Source organism: Otolemur garnettii, unplaced genomic scaffold (assembly GCF_000181295.1).
Source record: "Otolemur garnettii isolate 467f Iridium unplaced genomic scaffold, OtoGar3 scaffold00004, whole genome shotgun sequence".
In the NCBI taxonomy this organism is placed as follows: domain Eukaryota; kingdom Metazoa; phylum Chordata; class Mammalia; order Primates; family Galagidae; genus Otolemur; species Otolemur garnettii.
The window spans coordinates 18,633,640-18,655,390 of record NW_003852399.1 but is presented as its reverse complement, the minus strand read 5'-3'; the positions used below and the strand labels follow the sequence as shown (position 1 = coordinate 18,655,390).

The 21,751-nt window shown below is 36.1% G+C and overlaps 1 protein-coding gene across 2 annotated transcripts in view; it reads right to left on the bottom strand.

Annotated features, from left to right (window-relative positions):
- Positions 1-202: 202 nt before the first annotated feature.
- The window catches only part of NUDCD1 (NudC domain containing 1), a 75,746-nt gene continuing 54,197 nt past the window's right edge, over positions 203-21,751 (bottom strand). For both annotated transcript variants that reach the window (XM_023517250.1, XM_003782406.3), the window contains exons 8-10: positions 19,540-19,665; positions 5,292-5,451; positions 203-819 (exon numbers count right to left, since the gene is read on the bottom strand). In XM_023517250.1, coding sequence (XP_023373018.1) covers positions 527-819; positions 5,292-5,451; positions 19,540-19,665 — 579 coding nt within the window. In that variant the 3' untranslated portion in view covers positions 203-526. The remainder of the gene's footprint in view (positions 820-5,291; positions 5,452-19,539; positions 19,666-21,751) is intronic.

Genomic DNA, 21,751 nt, shown 5'->3' with positions numbered 1-21,751 from the left:
AAAGCAATAATATTTGAAAAAACAATTAAGACCTGTCAATAAACTTTAAAAATATTAGGTCTGCCGTCCTCTTGCACTTCCCTCCTTGTATATTCTGTTATTCAGTCTGTTTAGATAAGTATTTACAATACTTAACATTTTAATCATTATTCCACACATTCTGTAAGTACAGACAATAGTAGCTAATTAACGAACAAAGACCACATGATAAATATTTTTTATTTTTAAACACTGAATTGTACATCTTCCATATAAAAGAAGAGATTCTAGCCTTAAAAAATAATTGTACTTACTAATATTATCTTTACATTTTTACAGAGATCAATGTTCTTTAAATCTGTAGCTTCATTCCATAGTTTTCACAGAATCATAATCTTTTGAATACATTTCCAATATTCTTTAAAAAATAAAAAGTTCATATAAGGTATTTTTTACTTAACACATTACAGGTTACAGTACAACTGCCTAGACCTCCAGCTACCACTGAATACTTTTCCACCAAGGAGAAGCCAATTTGTTGTAATAATTAATTCTCTGTATTTACTTTTATTAGAAAGAGGTTTTTGGTAGTGAGAACAAATAATCTCTCGTTTGTTGCCTGAAAGCCTAAAATAGGATCATTGGTTTCTAGGCTTGCTACCTGCTGCTTAGCAACCTGCCCCACTTGCCTGCCTTCCTTTCTGTTGTAAAGTACAGTAGACATAGGAACAGGCTGACGATAGATAAATACTCGACGAAGGCACTCACAAAGGGCAGCATACGAGTAATTTGGAGCACAGGCGAAAAATTTTTTGTCTCTCTTTGATGCTTGGACATAGCCTGTGAAGAATATGAGGCAAACAAAAGAAAAACGATATTTTAAACAGAAGGGAAAAATCATGATTGAACATTTTCAATGTATTTTATTATACATTAAAATGCCTAAGTCAAATATATACTATAAATGTTCAACAACTATTGCAGTCTGAACCAGTAATGATTAGCCACAATCTTTCCTAAGTAGTGCAAAAATATAACTTTAATTCCTAAGGATCAAAACAGATGCAGCTTCATCTCTTCAAAAGCATAACATAGTTTCATTAAATTCCCATGAATAATTCAAACACTAAAATTCTAATCTATGCCAAAATATCTTTAAATGCCAATTTAACATTTAGGTTCATGAATTACAGATATGGTATCACAGAATCATTTTTTTTCTTCTTATCCAATGGGAAAATGTTAGATACCATCATAAAGTTATGTCAGGAGTCTATTCAGAATGCACACCGGAAGGCCTATTCCTAACACAGCCCTGCAGGTACTGATATTCACAATGAATTCTTTTAATCTCTATAATGTTAGTAATATTTTTATACTCTAATACCAACATTATAACAGCATTTTGTTGTACTTCAGTCCCCAGAAGTAGCAGTTGGAACCACTATAACCTAAAAAGAAAATTGAAGTCTTTAATTTAAAAAACTTAAATTAGAATATCTCATTAAAAAATTCTTAATTTTTTAAGAATTAACAAAAAAATTCTCAATGTTATAATTTATGCACATGTTTAAAAAGTATCTTTATAAACTAAAAGGACATTTATGTTCTGAGATATAAATTAAGATTTTCAGATTACAACCTGGTTTAGGTATGTCATGAGATAAAAAAATATAACAATAATTAAAATTGAGATCTCACCAAACAATGAATTAGCAAGAGAACCATTGAGCATAGGCAGATGAATTTTTTTTCTTTTTAACACTAAGGAGGGTTTAAAGAAAAAAATGTGGAGAGGATTTGAAGTACCCTTTTAAATAGTTATAAATAGATCTATCCCTAGTCTAACCTTGACAGAATGATGTGTATAATATCTCAAGAATACATATTTAGGGTGGCGCCTATGGCTCATTGTGTAGGGCGCCAGCCCCATATACCAAGGATGGTGGGTTCAAACCTACCCCCGGCCAAAATACACTAAAAAATAGCTGGGCATTATAGCCGTAATTCCAGCTACTCGGGAGGCTGAGGCAAAAGAATCGCCTAAGCCCAGGAACTGGAGGTTGCTGTGAGCTGTGTGATGCCATGGAACTCCACCAAAGGCAATAAAATAAGACTCTGTCTCTCCAAAAAAAAGAAAAAGAAATACATATTTAATGTAATTGTTGCTTCAACTGAAAATTGAGCATGGTAGAATTCCGTTATCTTAAGTGATTTGGGGATTTAAATGGAGAAGTTGAACACCTAAAAATTATATGATGGGATTTTCCTTTACTAAAGAAAATGGATTGAGAATAAAAAAATAGGAATTATAGTAGGAAGTCTAGAAATTATATAGTAAAATTAGATTGAACTTTGAACTTCAGGAAATAAAAATCCATTGTGAATCTCAATTAACCAGCTTAGAGTAGCCTACATTATTAACCATAAGGGATAATTGACAAATCGCTACAATCACCGTTGTGCATATATAGCCATCAAAATGCATAGTTTTATTTCCTGCTGCCAGTGTAAAATAATCTTTCCATAAAGCAATAACTGTGGCATCTTAAGTTACAGAAAAAATTTCTCTCATATAATACTAATGCATTTTGATATAAAATCAATGATTGGATATATTAAGTAGTTTTAAAAGTAGGGTTTAAAGTAGGGTTTTAAGTAGGGTTTTAAGTAGGGTTTAAAGTAGGGTTTTAAGTAGGGTTTCAACCCTAGTTTTAAAACTGATATTTTCCTTTTATCCTACCAAATACATTTATTTTCTGGTTATTTCCATTTTCCATAAGCATTTTCATTATAAGGGCTCTCTTTTGCACTTAAGTTCCATGAAAGGTATTTCCTAGTAAGCATTACCTCAGAGCAATTCTGCAATGTTTCTGAAGATTACGCTAAAGAAAGAAACTTAAAAACAAATTCCATGTATCGGGTATTGTCAAGCTCTTTGTTCATATTTTAATACTACATAGCTTACAGAATTTTTTTAAATAAACAAATGACTGATTAGAGTGATTCAAGTGGTTATATAACCACTTTTCATTTGTATTCCGTGTTGATTTTCTTTATAAGCATAAAAACAGATTAATTCAAATGGTGCAATAGTACTAACATTTATCAACTACAATAAAAGTAACCTGATTATAGCACAAATCAATCTAAATGTAATTAGGACACTTAGAATTTAAAAAGAAAAAAAAAAAGAGAAGTGAACTTAAAAAAACAACCAACAAGGCCCACAGTACCATTCTGGGAGTTTAAAGCTGGGCAGCCCAGGAAGGGGTCTAGAGATGGGCTCTCCTCAAATCACTCTAATGTGGTGGACACTGGTGCCTCTGTTCTGAAGTAGGAGCCATTGGTGTGAGTGAGCTATGGGACAACCAGTTCTAGGTTAGCAGGAAGGAGGAAGGTACAGGGAACACCCCAATAGTACTCTGCTCACTGCACCTGGATTCTGCACGGAGGGTATGGCTCATTTCTTTTCCTTCAGGGACAAGGCATTACTTTTATAGATGCCTCAACCTGGGAATCTCAGACCCTGGGTTTCAACACTGCTGGCCAAAGTTTCCTAGGACCTACTTAGACCACAGCACAGACTGGTAGATGTCAGGAAACTGTGGGTCTCCTAGAACTTGGGCATTCAGGGATAGCCACTTCTAGCTGAAAAGAGAGTGCAGCATGCAAGGGGGTTCCTTAAGATAAAGCAGACCAGGGACTAACTGCCCCCAACCTGGGGCCTTCTCCTCCTCTTCCCATTCCCTGCCTGCTGCTGCCCAGGCAGCCATGGCTGTTTCTGCTCAGGAGTGGCAAGGGATCCATGGGGGAGGATTAAGCTGTTCTTGGGAGCAGCTGCCCCATACCCAGGATTCCACAAAGCTTGGTGCATACTCTGTTCCCCTAAAAACCAACAGCAGGGACTTTTATATTCCCCAAAGACTAGACCTATCAATTCCCCCGAGGGAAGGTGGGGTTAGCAGTCCTCTCTCCAAGCTGCCTTTCTCTTCTGGAAGGAGCCTACCCTCCTGGAGGCAAGTCCTTGGCCCACACATAGCTCCGCCATTGGATTATTTCAGCCAACAGCCAATCTGGTTACCCTGCAGGCAGCAGACAGAGCTCCCCTACCACTTCTGCTGTAGCTGGGTCAAGGTGGAGGTTTTATGCACCCAAAGGACAGAGACCACAAAAAATTTATGAGTAAGATCCCAAAAGCAAATACAAACCCCCCCCCATAGACAAATGGGACTTAATTTAACTAAAAAGTTTCTGTGTAGCAAAAGATATAATTAACAGATTAAACAGACAACCTACAAAATGAGAGAAAATATTCTCATGCTAAACATCTGACAACAGCCTAGTATTCAGACTCTATGAGGAACTCAAATCAGCAAAAAACAACAAACAAAAAGTGGGCAGAAAGATGTAAATAGGCATTTTCAAAAAAGAAACAAATGGCCAACAAATATATGAAAAGATGGTCAACATCATTAGGAAAATGCAAATTAAAACCACAGTGAGATACCATCACCTTACCTCTGTCAGAAAGGCTGCTTTAAACAGTCAAAAACCAACAGATGCTGGTACAGATGAGATAAAAATAGAACGTGTACACACTGTTGGTGGGAATGTAAATGAGTGCACCCTCTATGAAAAATAGTATGGAGATTTCTTAAAGAACTACAAGGAGAGCTACCATTTGATCCAGCAATCCCACCATTAGGGATTTTTTTCCTACCAAAAGGCAAAGAAGTAGTTTTATTATAAAAACACCTGTGCCCATGTTTATCCCTGTACAAGTCACAACTGCAAAGATACAGGACCAAGATAAGTGCCTAATATCCAACAACTAGATTAAAAAATATGACACACACACACAAACGCCAGGGAATATATAGGCATATGCCATGGAATACTACTTGGCCATCAGCAAGAACGAAATAACATCTTTCGGATCAACTTGGATGGAACTAGAGGCTATTATTCTAAAGGAAGTAACTCAGGAACAAAGAACCAAATATCACATATTTTAACTTACAAGTGAGAGCTAAGGAATGGGTATGCATGGTCATACAGAGTGACTTAACTGACACTGGCTATTCCGAAGGGGGAGGGTGAAATGGGGCTGTGAGATGAAAAATTAACTATTAGGTACAAGGTACACTATTCAGGTGACAGGTATATTAAAAGCCTAGTCTTCTCCACTAAGCAATTCTACCATGTCACAAAAATCACTTGTATCCTCTACATCAATTTAGAATTTAAAAAAAAAAGTGATTGTAATTCCTGACATAATGGAAAATGTTACTAAAGGTTTTGCTTTATACCTAAAGCATTGAAAGTTGCAACGTGCTCCCACATATCCTCTTGTTTGCTGGAGTGAGGCTGCCAGAGAAGGGCGTCGACATCATGGCGCAAACAGAAGCAGGGCATTTCTTTAGGATCCAGTATGACAGAGAAAAGATACTGGTTGCTTCCAAGATTCACCTAAAAAGTGATTAAAAAATAACTTACTCAACAACAAATTCAATAATAATAATAGCCAAAATTGGCACACAGCAACTAAGTATCAGTGACCATTCTAAAATTTTTACATACCTAATTTGATTGATTCCTCATAACATCCCTGGGAGAAAAGTCCTATTATTAAGCTCTTTAAAAAGGTGAGGAAAGTGATGCACAGGGCATTTAAGTAACCTGTCCAAAGTCAGGCTAGTAACAAGCTGTGGAACTGAAATTTGGACCTGGAATCTATGTTCTTAACCACCATGCTCCATCTGTTAGTACCTAGCTCTCACCTGTTAGTAACTAGTTTAAACATGATGTAAGCATCAATTTCATAAGCACACTACTTTTAAACTGCAGAAACGAACTTGAAGTTTACTAACATTAACCTATAATAATACTGAAGAATAATGTAGAATTTGTGAGCACATTCTACACACCAGACATGTAATAAATATTAATCTTACCAATCTAGGAGACTATTACTATCTTTATCTAGGCAGTGAAAGAACAGACTTGGACAGCTTGAGTAACTGGCCCTAGGCTTCAAAGAAATATCACAATGCTGGGACTCATATTCAGATTTGTTGATAAATTATTAGTTTAGTACACTACTTAATGATGGTATGTCAAAAACATTATGTCAATAATTGTTACTGTAATATTAAAGCCTAAAGAAATTCTTTCTCATTAAATTGAGACTCACTAGATTCCATCTATAGGAATACTTTTAATGGAGACAGGCGGCAACAATATTCTTCTTTATTAGAAATATTAACAGGATTTAAAATGTCAAACTAGCCAGGTGCAGTGGCTCACGCCTATAATCCTAGCACTTTGGGAGGCCACGGCGGGTGGATTGTTCAGGAGTTTGAGACCAGCCTGAGCAGGCGCAGTACCCAATCTCTAAAAATAGCTGGGCATTGTGATGGGCGCCTGAGGCGCCTACTTGGGAGGCTGAAGCAAGAGGATCATTTGAGCCCAAGAGTTTAAGTTAGGCTGACACCACAGTACTAAGGGTGAGAAAGTAAGACTCTGTCTCAAAAAATAAATAAATAAAAGGCAAACTAAATACAAACAAAAATCACACCATATGTAGAAAATAGCAAATATGTACAATACCTGATAAATAATGAATTGATTCCAGGAGCTCTGGAGAATAAAAAAATGCTGGGCTAAAATAAGAAGTGGAGACCTGATTTGTATTCAATAGAGAAAGCTGTGAAACTTAGTGCCAAAAATAAACAAGCTCAACCAAAAAAGGCAGAAGACATGGCCAGAGAGAATGTAGTAAGCAGAAGTCGTGATATGATATAGAGAGTAAGGGACTGAGCAATAGATGGACGAATGCTCAGCAGAAGGAAAGAGTAAGAAAAACATGACACCAAATTCCTCCCAGTGATATACTGGAAAGAAAAATGCAGTACTGAACTTGATGAGGAAATACTATACTATTCAAAATTCAGAGCTAGTCCATAAAAAGTACAAAATAAAGTAAAAAACTTTAGTTGGCTATTCTAAACTACTAGAGACTGAAGTTACCATAACTAGGTATAATATATCATATGGGATTGAATCCTGAATCAGGAAAAAACTGCTATAAAGTACACTACTGAAGCAACTGTAAAATCTGAATATAAACTCTATTAGGTAAAAGTATTATATCAATGTTGTATTGGGGTAAAGGGACATGGCATCTGCAACTCACTTCTAAATGTCTCAGCAAAATGAGGAGAAAAATGAAGAAAAATTATATGTGGCATAATGTTAATAACTGCTAAAATCTAAGTGAAAGATAGTATTAATTGAGCTGTTCTCTCCTAAAATTCACACATGGATGTCCTAAGCTCTACCACCTCAAAATGTTACTATATTTGGGGATAGGTAATTAAAAAGATAATTAAGTTAAAAGAAGTCATTAAGGAAGGCCCTAACCCAACATTACTGTTGACTTTATAAAAACAAGTTAGGACACAGATATATATAGACAAGTCCATGTAAAGATAATGGGAGAAAAACAGCCATCTCCAAGTCAAGGAGAGATGCTTCAGAAACACTAACTCTACAGACATCTTAATCTCAGACTTCCAGCATTCAGAACTATGAGAAAATAATTTTCTGTTGTTTAAGCCACCTAGTGGTGCTATGTAAGGCAGTCCTAGCCAAGTAATTCAGATACATAAGAGTCCATTGTGTTTTTAAATTTTTCTTTTTTTTCAGGGGTGGGGGCGGTGGCACGTGGGGGATAGAGTCTCAAGCTGTTGTCCTAGGTAGAGTTCCATGGCGGAATCATAGCTCACAGCAACCTCTTAACTCTTCAGCTCAAGTGATCCTCTTGCCTCAGTTTTTCTATTTTTAGTAGAGACAGGGTCCTACTCTTGCTCAGGCTGGTATCAAACTCATGAGCTCAAGCAATCTACCTGCCTTGGCCTCCCAGAGTGCTAGGATTATAGGCATGAGCCACTAAGCCTGGCTAAACATTTCTTTATGTTGAATTTTTTTTCAAAATTAAAAGTTCAAATTTTAAAACAAAAAGTGTAGCAGCCCGTATAGCCTATGGCTAGGAGGACTGAGACTTATAAATAACATCTATATAGCTCAATAATGGAATATCTTTGTGAAAAGGGCATGAGGAGGGATTTGGCTCTCCTAACAAGCATGAGAGAGCTTGTGAGATGAGAGCAGTGGTGAATTGGCAGTCTCTACACCTGTGGTGTTGAGAGGCACGAGATCAGCCTTATATCAGGCTGGAGGAGAAGGCAGTACAGAGTGAGCTCATTCTATCACAGACCCCTTACTCTGACTATGTCTCCTCTCCTGCTTGCAGAACACCAGAGCAGCATCTCTTTGCTGAACTAAGCTCTGCTAACCACTGTCAAGGTCTATTCTAAGACTGCTTTACCCTCAAAGACTATCCTTCTCTCCTTCTCTCTCTCTCTTCCCTTCTACTAAAGTAAATAGCCCTCAGGCACCTAAGTGAGATAATAGCATAGAGGAGTAGGGAATCTAGATAAGCCGGGATGAAACCTGGCCAGTCACTGGCCCTGACAAGCGGTGGGCTATGACATAAAGGGACTATAGTGGCTGCTAAGTATAAAATGATTGGCAAGTCACTTGCCAACTTACTCTGTGAAAGAAGAGAATAATAAATGAAAACTCCTTAGATTGATTTATGAAGATTAAATTCAGCAGCTGTGCAAATGCTAATGTATGACATGAATGGTTACTATTAATAGGTGAGTTATACATGGAGATACACTTTTAAGAGAAATTAGCTAGTTAAAAGCTGGGTTGCATACTTCACTTAGTAGAATCATTTGAAATATCACATACTGTAGAGTAAAAAAGGTTTAAGATAAATGTTCCATCTCGCTGAATCTATACAATAGCTTCCTGCTGCCTACCAGATGCTCACTGCCTTCAGAGACATAACACAGAGAATCTTATCTAGGCAAACATCAAAAGCTGCACAAATATGTTATGTCGCAGTAAGTGTCTTTTCCAAAGATGTACCAGCCACCTCTTGACCTTGGAATTCAGTGTTGATTATTTAAAGGCGCATGTATTATAGACCTTGCCATCACACATACATACTGCTCTACCTTTAAATTTTATGTTCCTATTGATGACCATGCAGTCCACTGACAGCAGCTTCTTACACTTTCGGCTCTCTCACCTCATATTTCCAAAGTGTGTATGTGTAAGATACATCCTCCTGACCTAGACCTGAGCCATGTTTCCTGCTAGATCATGACCAACGCAAAATAGTAAACTACGAAACCCACTAAGACTCAGCTCTGGTGTAAAGGTCTAGGTAGCCAGACACAAACTGAGGTGCAAGCACAAAAGACCTACAGCCTCAAAAAAAAGAGAATAAAATAAAAACATCTCTTCACTCTAATTTATGAAACAAACTTTGAAGACATTAATAAATCTTAAAATTAACAACTGGAAAAGAAGTGCGTATCAGTTGAAACACTGGAAAACTCTAATATACATCTTCAAATAAATGTACATTGTAGTTGCTCAAAAAAATAAATGAAGGCATTGTATCCGTTAAAAGTGAACAGGAGAGCTTAGTGAATGAAGATGGCTGACCAGAGACACCAGCTGTGAGATCATCTAAGAAAGAATGAAAAGTTGTATATGAAAAAGACAAAAAACATACACAGGTCAGATACAATTCCAAGGGAAAAGTGCCAGAACTTACAAGTGATTCCACAGGAAGAAGTCGTGGAGCAGAAAGAGGAGCAAGATATTCTCAGAGGTCAACCCACACAACTTGGGGTCCAGCAAAAGGGCAGGTTGGGAGCTTTGTTTCTCCCTCCCTCACATCTCTGGCTGCAGTGGGCGCCCTCTTTCAAGCAGAGGCACTAAATACAGCCCTGGACCACCATTTCAAGGATGTCTGTAGAGCAAACAACCTTGGAAGACAGTGTCTCCCTCCAAAGCAAAAGGCAGATTTGTTTAAAGTCCAGAGAAGAAGGTTTCTCTCCTAAACCACATGCAGAAAGGCTTACTGGCCATTTGTATATTGCCCTATGGGAAGTGAGGATCAGGGAATTGGTCCAAATGTTCCCACTCTGGCTAATGCTATTGCTGTCAATAATAAACTATGTTTTGTCTCTGATCCAAGAATCTTACATGAAACTGTGGTAGGATAACTTGTTAGCCTGCAAGTAGGTTAAAGTCTCAGACCCACTGATATTTTAGAGACCACAAGATGCTGACTAAGATGGGGCTTAGAAGAGAAAGGATGTGGGCCTTTTGAGTTAATTAACAAGATTCGGGCTCAAGGGATCCTCCTGTCTTGACCTCCTGAATAGATGAGGGCCTTAGGGGTTGATTAACAAGATTTGGGTTCAAGGGATCCTCCCGTCTTGGCCTCCTGAATAGCAGGGAGGATGTGAGTGAGCCACTGTACCTGGCTGCCATCCCCCCTTTTCAAGGTTTTGATGATACCAGAATAAATTTCACTTCCTCAAAAATGGAGGCAACACAAAAGTACCTTTAAATATTTTTCTGTGCAAATCAAGGCCTTGCTAACTAATTCATACTTTTAAATGCTTTCCATTTAAGACACTTTTATATACTAAAAGCAAATCGCAAATAAATTACAGTCAAATAAAAATTAGGACACGATAAAAATACCAAAGAAAGTAAAGATGTTTATCACATTTTTATAAGGGCAATAATCTTTTAAATGCAAAAGAAATAGAAGGCAAAGGCTGAATCATTCAAATACGTAACCATTTAAAGTGTCATTAAAGTGAGAAAAAAAACAATGATAAAAAACAGCCAAAGAGAAATGTCTACAACAGTTACAACCCACAATCAAATCATGTGCTACTTAAAGAGCTAAAAAATAGACCATGGGTAGAACAGAAGCTCCTACGTAAGGGCAAACAAAACTGAAAACAAACATTCAAAAATCAGCCACAATATCAGTCAAAGAAACTCAATATACAACTCAAATATCTCATGTCAATTCATATTAATTAAATTAGAAATAAATACAGTAGACTCTCCATAAATACAGTCGAACTGACCACCTGCCTACACTGACCACATCTTTAAGTGGACCTAGTTTTCACAGACCATCCATGCACAACATGTACATATCAGTACAGTAGGCCTAGCTCCTTATGTTGACTACCTCAGTACGTTGACCATTTTGTTACAGGGTCAGAGGTTCTACTGTAATATCAAGTAATATTTCTGCACACACGATGTCTCTTTACAACTATATTCTAGCCATGCCGAGTTAGTGCTATTTCTTCAGAAGAACCATAATCTCTGTGATACTACATAATTTAAAACATCTATGTGACACAATTCTCTCTCAATACTCACCACATACTATAATTATAATTATAAATACCTATTTACATGCTTGTTCTTCCCATCTGTAGGTTTTAAAAGTACAGACTATTTTGGAGACAGACAAAAGTAAGACCATATATATAATATACGTGCTCAGGGTTGGCACAGGTAAGGTAAAAGTGGGGACAGCTAAACTGCTACAGTAATTTGTAAAGCATTTTAATCCATGGTCAAAACTCCAACATAAAAGGATACCTGTACAGGAGTATTTTTAATGGTGATATTTATAATTTATAAAGATCTAGGGTCAACAGAAATGTATTAGGTAAACGATTAAACTGTGGTGTAACCATATTGATAGTATATAATGTATCAGTATTAAAAAAATATAAACAGGTAAAATGCTTACGGCAATATTAAGTTTTTAAATGGTAGGCTAAAAATTAAATCTACTCTTTGAATTAAGATATATGAAAATTTATAAGGACTACCTGTAAAGTTTCAAAAATGTTAACACTAGCACTGCTAGAATAAGAAAATGCAAAATCCATAATAGAATGAATAAATTACACATATTTATATGGTAGAGACTACATGAGTTAAAACGAAAACTCAGCTATACATGGCAATGCAGTTGAGTCCCACAAATACAGAAAAAAGAGTACATTCCAATTGAAGAGCATTAAGTCCATCTATTATTAAGTGATGCATCTATTCAACATATTGGTAAGAAATATTAACTAACAATAAACGATTAGACAAAGTTTAGGTCAATTATTTGAGGCAGGAGAGAAAAGACAAGGAGGAGATGGCAGAAGTTAGGCAATGGGATTTAGAAAAAAACAAAATATAAAAACACTGACTCACTGAAAATGTCTGACTTCCATTGACACTGTTTAAGCAACAAATGCTTTCCCTTAAAAAAGACTTATATTGAAATTTTTACAACAGAAATGCTTTCGTATCAATATAATTTTCCCAGTTCAATTATTTTTCTATATTTGTCTATATTTTCACATAAATATCTTTCAAGTAAGACACACATGCTTGTTTCCTTCTCTATAACTGAGCTGCTAAAGCAGGGGTTGGCAGCATTCTTCTGTAAATGCCAGACAGTAACTATTTCGGGCACTGCAAACTACAGGCCAGATAATAACTATTTTAGGCTTTGCATACTATATGGTCTCTGTTGTAAAGCAACGTGGCTGACAGCACAAAAGCAGTCATGGACAGACGGTATATATGTGAAAGAATGGGAAAACCTGTGTTCAACAAAACTTTATAAAATCAAGCAACCAGCTACATTTGACCCATGAGACACTGTTTGCTGACCACTATGCTATAGAACATTATCTAAATGACTCTGCATAACTGTCACCTATGAGAATTACGGGCCAGTATATAATAGCATAATCAAGTATAACACATATACTCAGGTATACTAAACACCAGTGTGGAATACTGCACTGTATTAAAAACAGCAATTACTGCTGCAAAAGTCTTTACAGTAAAAACTTTTTTCCAACTCTTAGAATATAAAGCAAAAAACTACCACTCACATCAGCCATTCTAGTCTATGGGTCAAATGAATCTACCAAGAAACAAAATAATTACCTATAGATAAAATTTCTCTGCTTCTTTTTTTTTTAAGACAGGCTCAATGACCCACCTCAGCTTCCTGAGCAGCTAGGACTACAGACACGTGCTAGCACATCCAGCTAATACTTTTTTTTAAGGGACGAGGTCTTGCAAAGCTGCCCAGGGTTGTCTCAAACTTCTGGCCTCAAGTTGTCCTCTTATCTCTGTCTCCCAAAGTACTGAGATTACAGATGTGAGCTACCATGCCTGGGCTAGTTTCTCTTCATTTTGATGGATATCACTCTCCAACAGACTCTTGAGTTTCTGCATGTTTTGCAAATAGAAATACTGACTTCTCCTTATTCTGGAATACATTTCCAAGGATGTCAGCATAATGAACAGCTTAGAAGACAGAGTGTCTCCCTGCAGAAACAAGGGCAAGCATACTAACTGATCATTATAAAAGACTCAGATTCCATAAATTCAAGTTTTCTCTCCTGCTATACAACCTATTGATATAGGCGGGGATCCATCTGTACCCATCTGTTCACCTAGTAGGGACTGGGGACCCAGGAAATTGACATAAATGTTGATGCTCATGCTGTTTGCCATACAAAGTAATAAACTCCCCAACTCAGGAGTCTCCTGTCTTCTGCCACCATCCGTTAAATTATGGCAGGCTAACTTGTTAGCTTGCAAATAGAGTAAAATCTCAGAACCTTCACAGTTCTTGACATATCTGCTCTTTTGAAGCATTCTAATCATTAGTGCTGTATTATTATAAATGTGTGAGTTTCACGTATTGACAATCCTCTGCCTTAGATGAACCATTTCCAAAGTATGACGTGTAGAAACCTACTGGGTTGGGTGAGGAGGTTCTGAGAGGTACCTTCAGGAAGGCCATAAACTTAAAAGCATTTTCATAGTAATGCTCAAACCTCTTTCCCACTGTTTCTAAACTTGCATAGATGATGAAAAAGAAAAAATAGGTAAAAGGTTTAGTCATACACAGCACAAATTGTGGCAGCAGCACCAAACCACTGTTAGCATAATGATTAGCAGTATTCACTGCTACGTGTCAGTAAAGAAAATCCCAGTTTCAGTTTAAACTGTCCTTGAGAAAGAAGTAAAAATGATTAATTTTATTAAATCTTGACTCAAGTACATTCCTTTCCAGTGTCTCTATGACTAGTGGGAAGTACACACAAGGCAGTTGTGCTGCATGACAAAGGGCCAAGTCCCAAGGAAAAGTACTTGAGATCATGAGTCGTAAATACCAAAATGGCCACTTTGTCATGAAACATAACTTTTACTTGAAACAACAATTGACAAACTAACTTGGTTACTCTAAATTGGGTATTTGGTAAACACGGTATCAAACGTAAATGAAGTAAACCTTTCATTTCAAGGAGAACAAATGAAAGTAGCTGTTGCCAATTTGAACTTTTGAATAAAACTTAGAATTTTAGAAAACTTGTAATTATCACTTACAAGGATAATAGCTTGTCAATCCTTAAATACTTTTCTGATAACATCAGTGGTATGTTAACAATGTCTGCATATGTATTTTTACTGAATAATGAAGTGAATTAATAATTAGAAAATCTATATAACTTAAAGAATCAACATTTCTGAATGATCTCCATGGGCACAACAGATATTAAAGTTATACACTCCACACTGTAACTAATCTGTAAGAAACATTTGTTGAATTTGGATATAAAATCCAAGTTATCCATTATTATCTGAAAAATTACATTAAATACACCCTTTTTCCAATTATATATGTATATGAAGCTGAATTTTCTTCATATATTTCAACCAAAGTATTATATTGTAAAAGATCAAATGCAGAAGCTGATAAGAGAACCCAATTATTTTAATGTAGACAGTAAGGAGATCTGCAAAAATGTCTCTTACCTTTTTGGTGCTAGGAAATACCCTTATTTTCATTAGAAAATATTACACAGTTAACAACTGGCTATTATTTTTAAATACATAATTCAAAATTTTCTTAATTCCAATGTAATAAATTTTGACAGATATAGTCTATCGAAGTTTAAGAATGTAAATGGCTCCTGATACCAAAAGCTACTAGTTTAGATACTTTCTGAATGTATTTCCCTCCCCTACAGGAGGGATCCTAGCCTCATTAACTTTTGAAAGAATTAATAATGCAGAGTACAAGCCTTTCCTACTTTCTTTCATAATGACATTAATTGGAAAGATTTTTTTTTTTCTCCTATTTGCAACTCTTCTGCTTCCTGGTTGGATGGGTTTATTTAGAAGTTGCAAATGTTCTTTTTAGGTGCTTGAATCTTACGTTTTAAGCAGCATCTGATGAACCATCTGATTTGAGACATTTACCATAATATAATTTTTAAGAGTATCTCTCACCTTTTGGTCACTCCAAATTTAATTTGATCACTATAGATCTATGTTGCCCAAAAGAAAATGGGGATCACATATGTTATCTGCAATTTTCTAGTAGGCACATTAAAACAAAAATGAAACAGGAGAAAGCAAATTTAATAATAGATTTTATTTAACCAAATCTATCGAAACTATTATCACTTTAACACAAAAATATAAAACTTTATTACTAATAAATTTCTATGTGTTTCTTTTCACATCAAGTCTTCAAAATCTGGTTGTGCATTTTGTATTTACAGGATATCTCGATGCAGACTAGCTACATTTTAATTGCTCAAGAGCCACTGTATGTCCAGCAGCTAACATTCTTGACAGCACAGTTCTAAAGATAAAAGTAATCCATCTTCAATTCTATCTGAATTCTGATTTGAGTTCATTCCTTTTGTTATTTGGTTCTGATATTTAATCTTTCTCTTTTATTGTGCTGTTTCACATATTTACCTAACATTTTATTTTCCAAATGGCAAATTTTAACTCATATTCAACTCCTCCAGAAAACCTTATATGCTGGGAAATCTGTCATTTAAAACACAGTTCTGACCTTTTGGTTAGAATATTTTTCTACAACTACAATGATATATACTAAGCTTTTTATATAAGATAATTTCAAATTGTCCAAAATTATGACATACGAAATCAAGAAGAGAGAAAAGAGCAAATACTGCAAAAGGAAGTAATATTTAAGGTACAAATTGTCCATAAAGAAGTTTGGTTTGCTTCCTAAAGTCTATGTACCACTGAAATATCCAAAATATTATAGCCTTTAATGACAAGCCAAAAGGTACAACCTTGGGTACATTAAGAAACTATTTTTAAACTAGTCACATTTGAGCAGGAAGCCCTTGACTTTCACATAATACAAATCTGCCATTAGAAAGAAGATGGACTTAATACTTTTTGGAGCTATTCCATTTACATCTATTCTACTTATACGCAAACAGCAATGTTTATGCATTTTTACTTGACTGCTTTACAAAAATGACTAACAGAAAAATAAAAAAAGTTGTACAATATAAACAGAAACTTTGGTCTCAAGTTGAAACAGGAGTTAGTCCTATCGATCTAAAGTTTCTTCAAAGTTGGAAGGACTGCCCCTGTTTATTACATATTACACTTCTTCCCCACTCTTTTTCTTTTTTTTTTGAGACGGAGCCTCAAGCTGTCCCCCTGGGTAGAGTGCCGTGGCATTACAGCTCACAGCAACTTCCAACTCCAGGGCTCAAGCGAGTCTCCTGCCTCTGCCTCCCAAGTAGCTGGGACTACAGGTGCCCGCCACAACGCCTGGCTATTTTTTGGTTGCAGCCATCATTGTTGTTTGGCGGGCCCAGGCTGGATTCAAACCCGCCACCTCAGGTGTATGTGGCTGGTGCCTTAGCCGCTTGAGCCACAGGCGCCAAGCCTTCTTCCCCACTCTTGATAGTTCTATCTACAACTCTGAGACTATTCACTGCTACAACATTCTGGCTTTCAGAAATTCCTGAGGGGTAAAGTGACATCGGGTTGATTACTAAATATAAGAAAAAATCTTGGCATGTTCTGCTCAGTTCTACTGCTTTTTCCTTAAAGGATCTACATGCCTTAGGAAATAAGAGGCCTCCCATTGCCCTTTCATGGGCAGCCACAGCTGATTTTGCATTGTTTTTTTAACTATGGTCCAATCTGCTAAATTCTAGGGTTTAGTCAGTACATCCCCTAAGCTTTTGTACTGTAATTTATCAGTAATAATAGTTTTATTTTGGTCATCTGTCACATCTTGCTTTTAATTCATATGCCCAGACACAGGAAATGAAGAGACATATCATTAATTGGGAGTCCCTCAGTGACCAACATTAAAGCACTGATCAACACTACGTAACAATACTAGGATGAATTGAAATTCTAAGAGGGGCAAAGGTTAAACAATAGCATTTGATGATCCCTCCTTCCCTATAAAATTTAATTAGAGAACAGAATCTAGGAGTTACATTTTTGAAAACTATAACCTCAGGAAGAGCAGATTCTTCATTACAAGTACAACAACCTTCAGTTAGTCGGATTCAAGAGTCTTCTATCAGTTACACAGGAGAGTGATTCTCTAAAATTTAACCCAAAGTAATAAAGAGAAGAGTAGCTGTGGATGACCCTTATTTAGTCTCAGTGAAGGGAATTATGTAAGGAACTGTGTCAGAAATAAACAACAGCTGGGTAGGAAAACTCTTTGAAAATTTAGAAAGTTCTGACCACCCGGGCTTTGGATCACTCTCCAGATCGGATGGGACAGTCTCAGGACGAACGCGGTTCACTCTTCAACTGGAAGAGTGATGGAGTAGGAACGGGGCAACTGAAAGGCATAGGCTAATTTCTTGAGATCCAAGATGGCACTAAAACAATTTTTTATTTTAATGACTGTCACCAAGAGACAGTAAATCTGAAATGTTATTAAGCTCCTATTATAAATCAGAACCTTTGGGAGGTACTGGGAACACTGGCAGGCAAGATGTTGTCCACGTGCTTTTTACAACATATTGGCGTTAAGGGTGGTGGGAAGGAGAGCATGCAGAGACGGAAATTAATCTTAAGAGCAAGAACTCACTATGGGTACAGCTTCAATGACACTTGCCCTTGGTCCTATGCCATTCTATCTCATTTGTCTCCACTGGTAGAATCCAGAAATGTTCATTTTTACAACCAAAGTACTAAAATGTCCAGCCATTAGTTAAAGAAGGCAGATAAGGAAGCACACTAGGAAGGAACAGGTAGATATTTAGATTTTAAATATTAAGATGATATGCTCAGCTTCCTAAAGCCAGAACATCCTTATGTTATAGATGTTAGATCTAGTAAATCATCTTAAACAAAGTTAACTTTGGTTCCATGAATTCTGTTAGAATACACTTTCCCCCTAAACCTGTACATGACAAAGAAATACTAGGCCAAACTTGGCAGAAATTTTCAAGAATTTTCTTAAAAACAGAGCCTTTAACTCTCTACCCAGAGAGGTAGAGAGGTCTGAGGTCTTAGAAAAAGAGCAATTTTTCTCAATTTCCTCTGTTGCTTTTGTTGGAACTGAGTGTCCTAAAGGCCCATCACTTCTGATTTTAGTAATGAGACAGAATTAATCTCTACACGCACAGCTCCAAATTACAAATTACCCCCTAATTTGCGAGAGCCCCTTCTTACATAAACAACTCTTATAAAATCCACACATAGGTATACAGTATTAACAAACGATTAAAGATTTCCCAAAGAAGAAATGTCTAACAAGTTTTTAGGAAAAAAAAACAAAACAATCTACTACACCAACCCACTCCAAGTATTCTTCAGTATCTTAATGCACATCCCTCAGAGCTTCTGAACAGAATGTAATTGGGGGGGGGGTGTACATACTTATGGTGTATGGGGGGGAATCTCAGACGAGAATGCGTTGAATAAAAATATTCAAAAATGGAAAAAATAAGAAAAAACTTAAATCACTTAATACAGAAGGCTCTTCCAAATTTAAATAGGTCACATAAAGTAGTAAGAAACACTAAGAGAAATAAATGAGAAAATTCATCACAAAAGAAATAGTTAATACATGAAATAGTCAACAGTAAAAACATAGAACAAGAGTCCTTTATCTTAGAAACCCATTAGTAAAGATCAAACAAAAAAGATGGTAAAGATGTAGCGAAACACACAATAAATGTAAACATTAGGAATGAGACAAATCAATTTGTAAGAGATTTAGTCTATGATCCATTAATTTGAATTCTGTAATTCTTTATTAGTTGAAGATCTGAATATAGAGAAGGTTTCAAGTAATAAAGGGATTTAAAAAAAATGCAGTTTTAAAAAGTTATTTAAAAAGGGTAATGCAGTACGTAGAACTACTAAACACACACAGGACCAATATCATAGTATAATCCAACTATTAAATCAGAGATTTAAGTAACAGGAGGAAATGCTTATGTTATAATACTGAATGAAAAAAGCAGATGTGAGAATTACACACTACAGGGTCACAACTCTATGTTAGAGACCTGCACAGAAAAGGTCAAATGAAAAGATATAAACATACAGTAGCACTCAAACAATACAATACTGTGCGATTGGGTGTGGTGGTGTGTAGAAGGATGCTACTTTACAGAGTGATGAGATCTATCACAGCCAGGAACTGCTAATCGAGTTATGTTTGCAAAACACATATTTGATCATTCATTTAATATCTCAGTAAATATTCAAAAAGCTTTAGTGGAATTAGTTTCATGAACTTACCACATGAGTAGTTTTTAATGTATTGCCATCAAATCTGCATAAACTGGAGCTCTCTTCAAAGAAAATGTCACATTCCTCTAACTCTTGAGCATTACAAGGAGGTTTTTCTTTATCTGGATTTGGATTCTAAAACCAGAAATAAAATAAGTAAGTAAAACAAATGCCAAGGGACGGATTTCTCTATGCTTAAAAATGTTAAGATCACAGTAACAATTAAAAACTAATTTGGAACTCGTGACCAAGAAAACATTAAAAAAAAAAAAAAGACAGAGAAATGGAAGGATAATGGAGTCAGCAGAAAAGGACATTAAAACATCTATTATCGGCTGGGCGCCCATAGCACAGTGGTTGCAGTGCCAACCACATACACTGAGGGTGATGGGGCTGAACCCGGCCCGGGCCAGCTAACCAACAAATAAAAACCGCAACAAAAATAGCTGGGCATTGTGGCGAGTGCCTGTAGTCTCAGCTGCCTGGGAAGCTGAGGCAAGAGAATCACTTAAGCCCAAGAGTTTGAGGTTGCTGTGAGCTGTGATGCCAGAGCACTCTACAGAGGGCAACACAGTGAGACTCTGTCTAAAAAAAATAAAAAACAAAAAACATCTAATATTAACTTGTTCCATGTACTCAAAGAAGTGAAGGGAAACATGTACACACTGAGAAAGGGTGAAAGACACCAAAGAAACCCAAACTGAACTTCTAGAGATGAAAATATGAATCTGAAATGGAAAACAAAACAGATGAGACAGACAACTGATTAGACATAAAGGAAAAAGGAACACTGAGCTTGAATTGCCATAGAGACCATCCATGCAAAGTGAAGCCCAGAGACACAAAACATAAACAGAGAAACCCAGCGACCTGTGGGGGAATACGGAGAAGGCTACCTGGAAGTAACTAGAGGACGGCAGGAAACATGGGAAGAAAACTGTAAAGAAATAATGGCTAATTTTTTTCAAATTCCATAAAAACTACAGATTCAAAAAGGTCAAAGAACCCTACACATTACATTTTTTTAAGAAACCAAAAATCACAGCAAGTCATATAAAATTGCTGAAAAGCTGTAATAAAGAGAAAATCCTAAAAACAGATGGAAGAGGGGGAAAAACATGTAAAAAGGATCAAAAAGACAACTGACTTCCCATTAGAAACTATATCAACTAGAATCAATGACATGTATTTTACATTTTTCTTTTTTTTTTTCTTTCCTGCAAGACTCTCTTTGGAGATGAAATTCTGAAAAAAAACAAAAACAAAAACAAAAACAAAATACCTCTGTCAATCATAAATTATACACCTAACAAAAATAACTTTGAAAAAAGGAAGATAAATATTTTTGTAGACAAAAGCTGGGAGAATTTATTACCATCAAACCTATAATACAAGAAGTGCTAGGGCGGTGCCTGTGGCTCAAGGAGTAAGGTGCCGGCCCCATATGCCAAAGGTGGTGGGTTCAAACCCAGCCCTGGCCAACAACAACAACAACACTAACAAAAAAAAAGTGCTAAAAAAATTCTTTATCTAGGAAAAAATAATGTCAGATGAAAATCGAATCAACACAAAGGAATGTAGAACAGGGGAAATAGCAAATACATGAATAAATAAATTCTCTTTAATTTTAATCTTTTAAAATTTTAATCTCTTTAAAAGAGAACTATGGCTAAAATAGCTATATGAATTATGAAGTTTATAACAAGTGGGATGTAAAATGTATGACAATACTACTTAAGGTGGAAGAACAGAAAAATAAGAACTTAAATTATAAGTCAAGTGATAATTTTTCAAAGGTAGATGGTGATAAGTCAAAAGATCTATACTATAAATTCTAGATTAGAACAACAGACACAGAAATATCTACACAAACAAAAACATAATAGTTAATAATAAGCAAAAAGCAGACATAAATAAAATCATAAAAGTAATTTCAATATGTTCTCTTGCTTAAAGGCAAGGATTACTGTCTTGTCTTGTATCCCTTACAGAGTAACAGGATCACAATAATTAAGTAAAAAATTAACATGCACTTGTAGCAGAACTAAAACTCAATACCTGACCAAATGTACACACACCTAGTTCACCAAATACAAAGTTGCATTACTGCTCATGTTACTGAGAAGGTACAGGAATGACCAGAGAGTCTAGGGCTATAAGAAGAAGCTGAGTTCCCCAGCATCGATGTACAGGAATGACCAGAGAGTCTAGGGCTATAAGA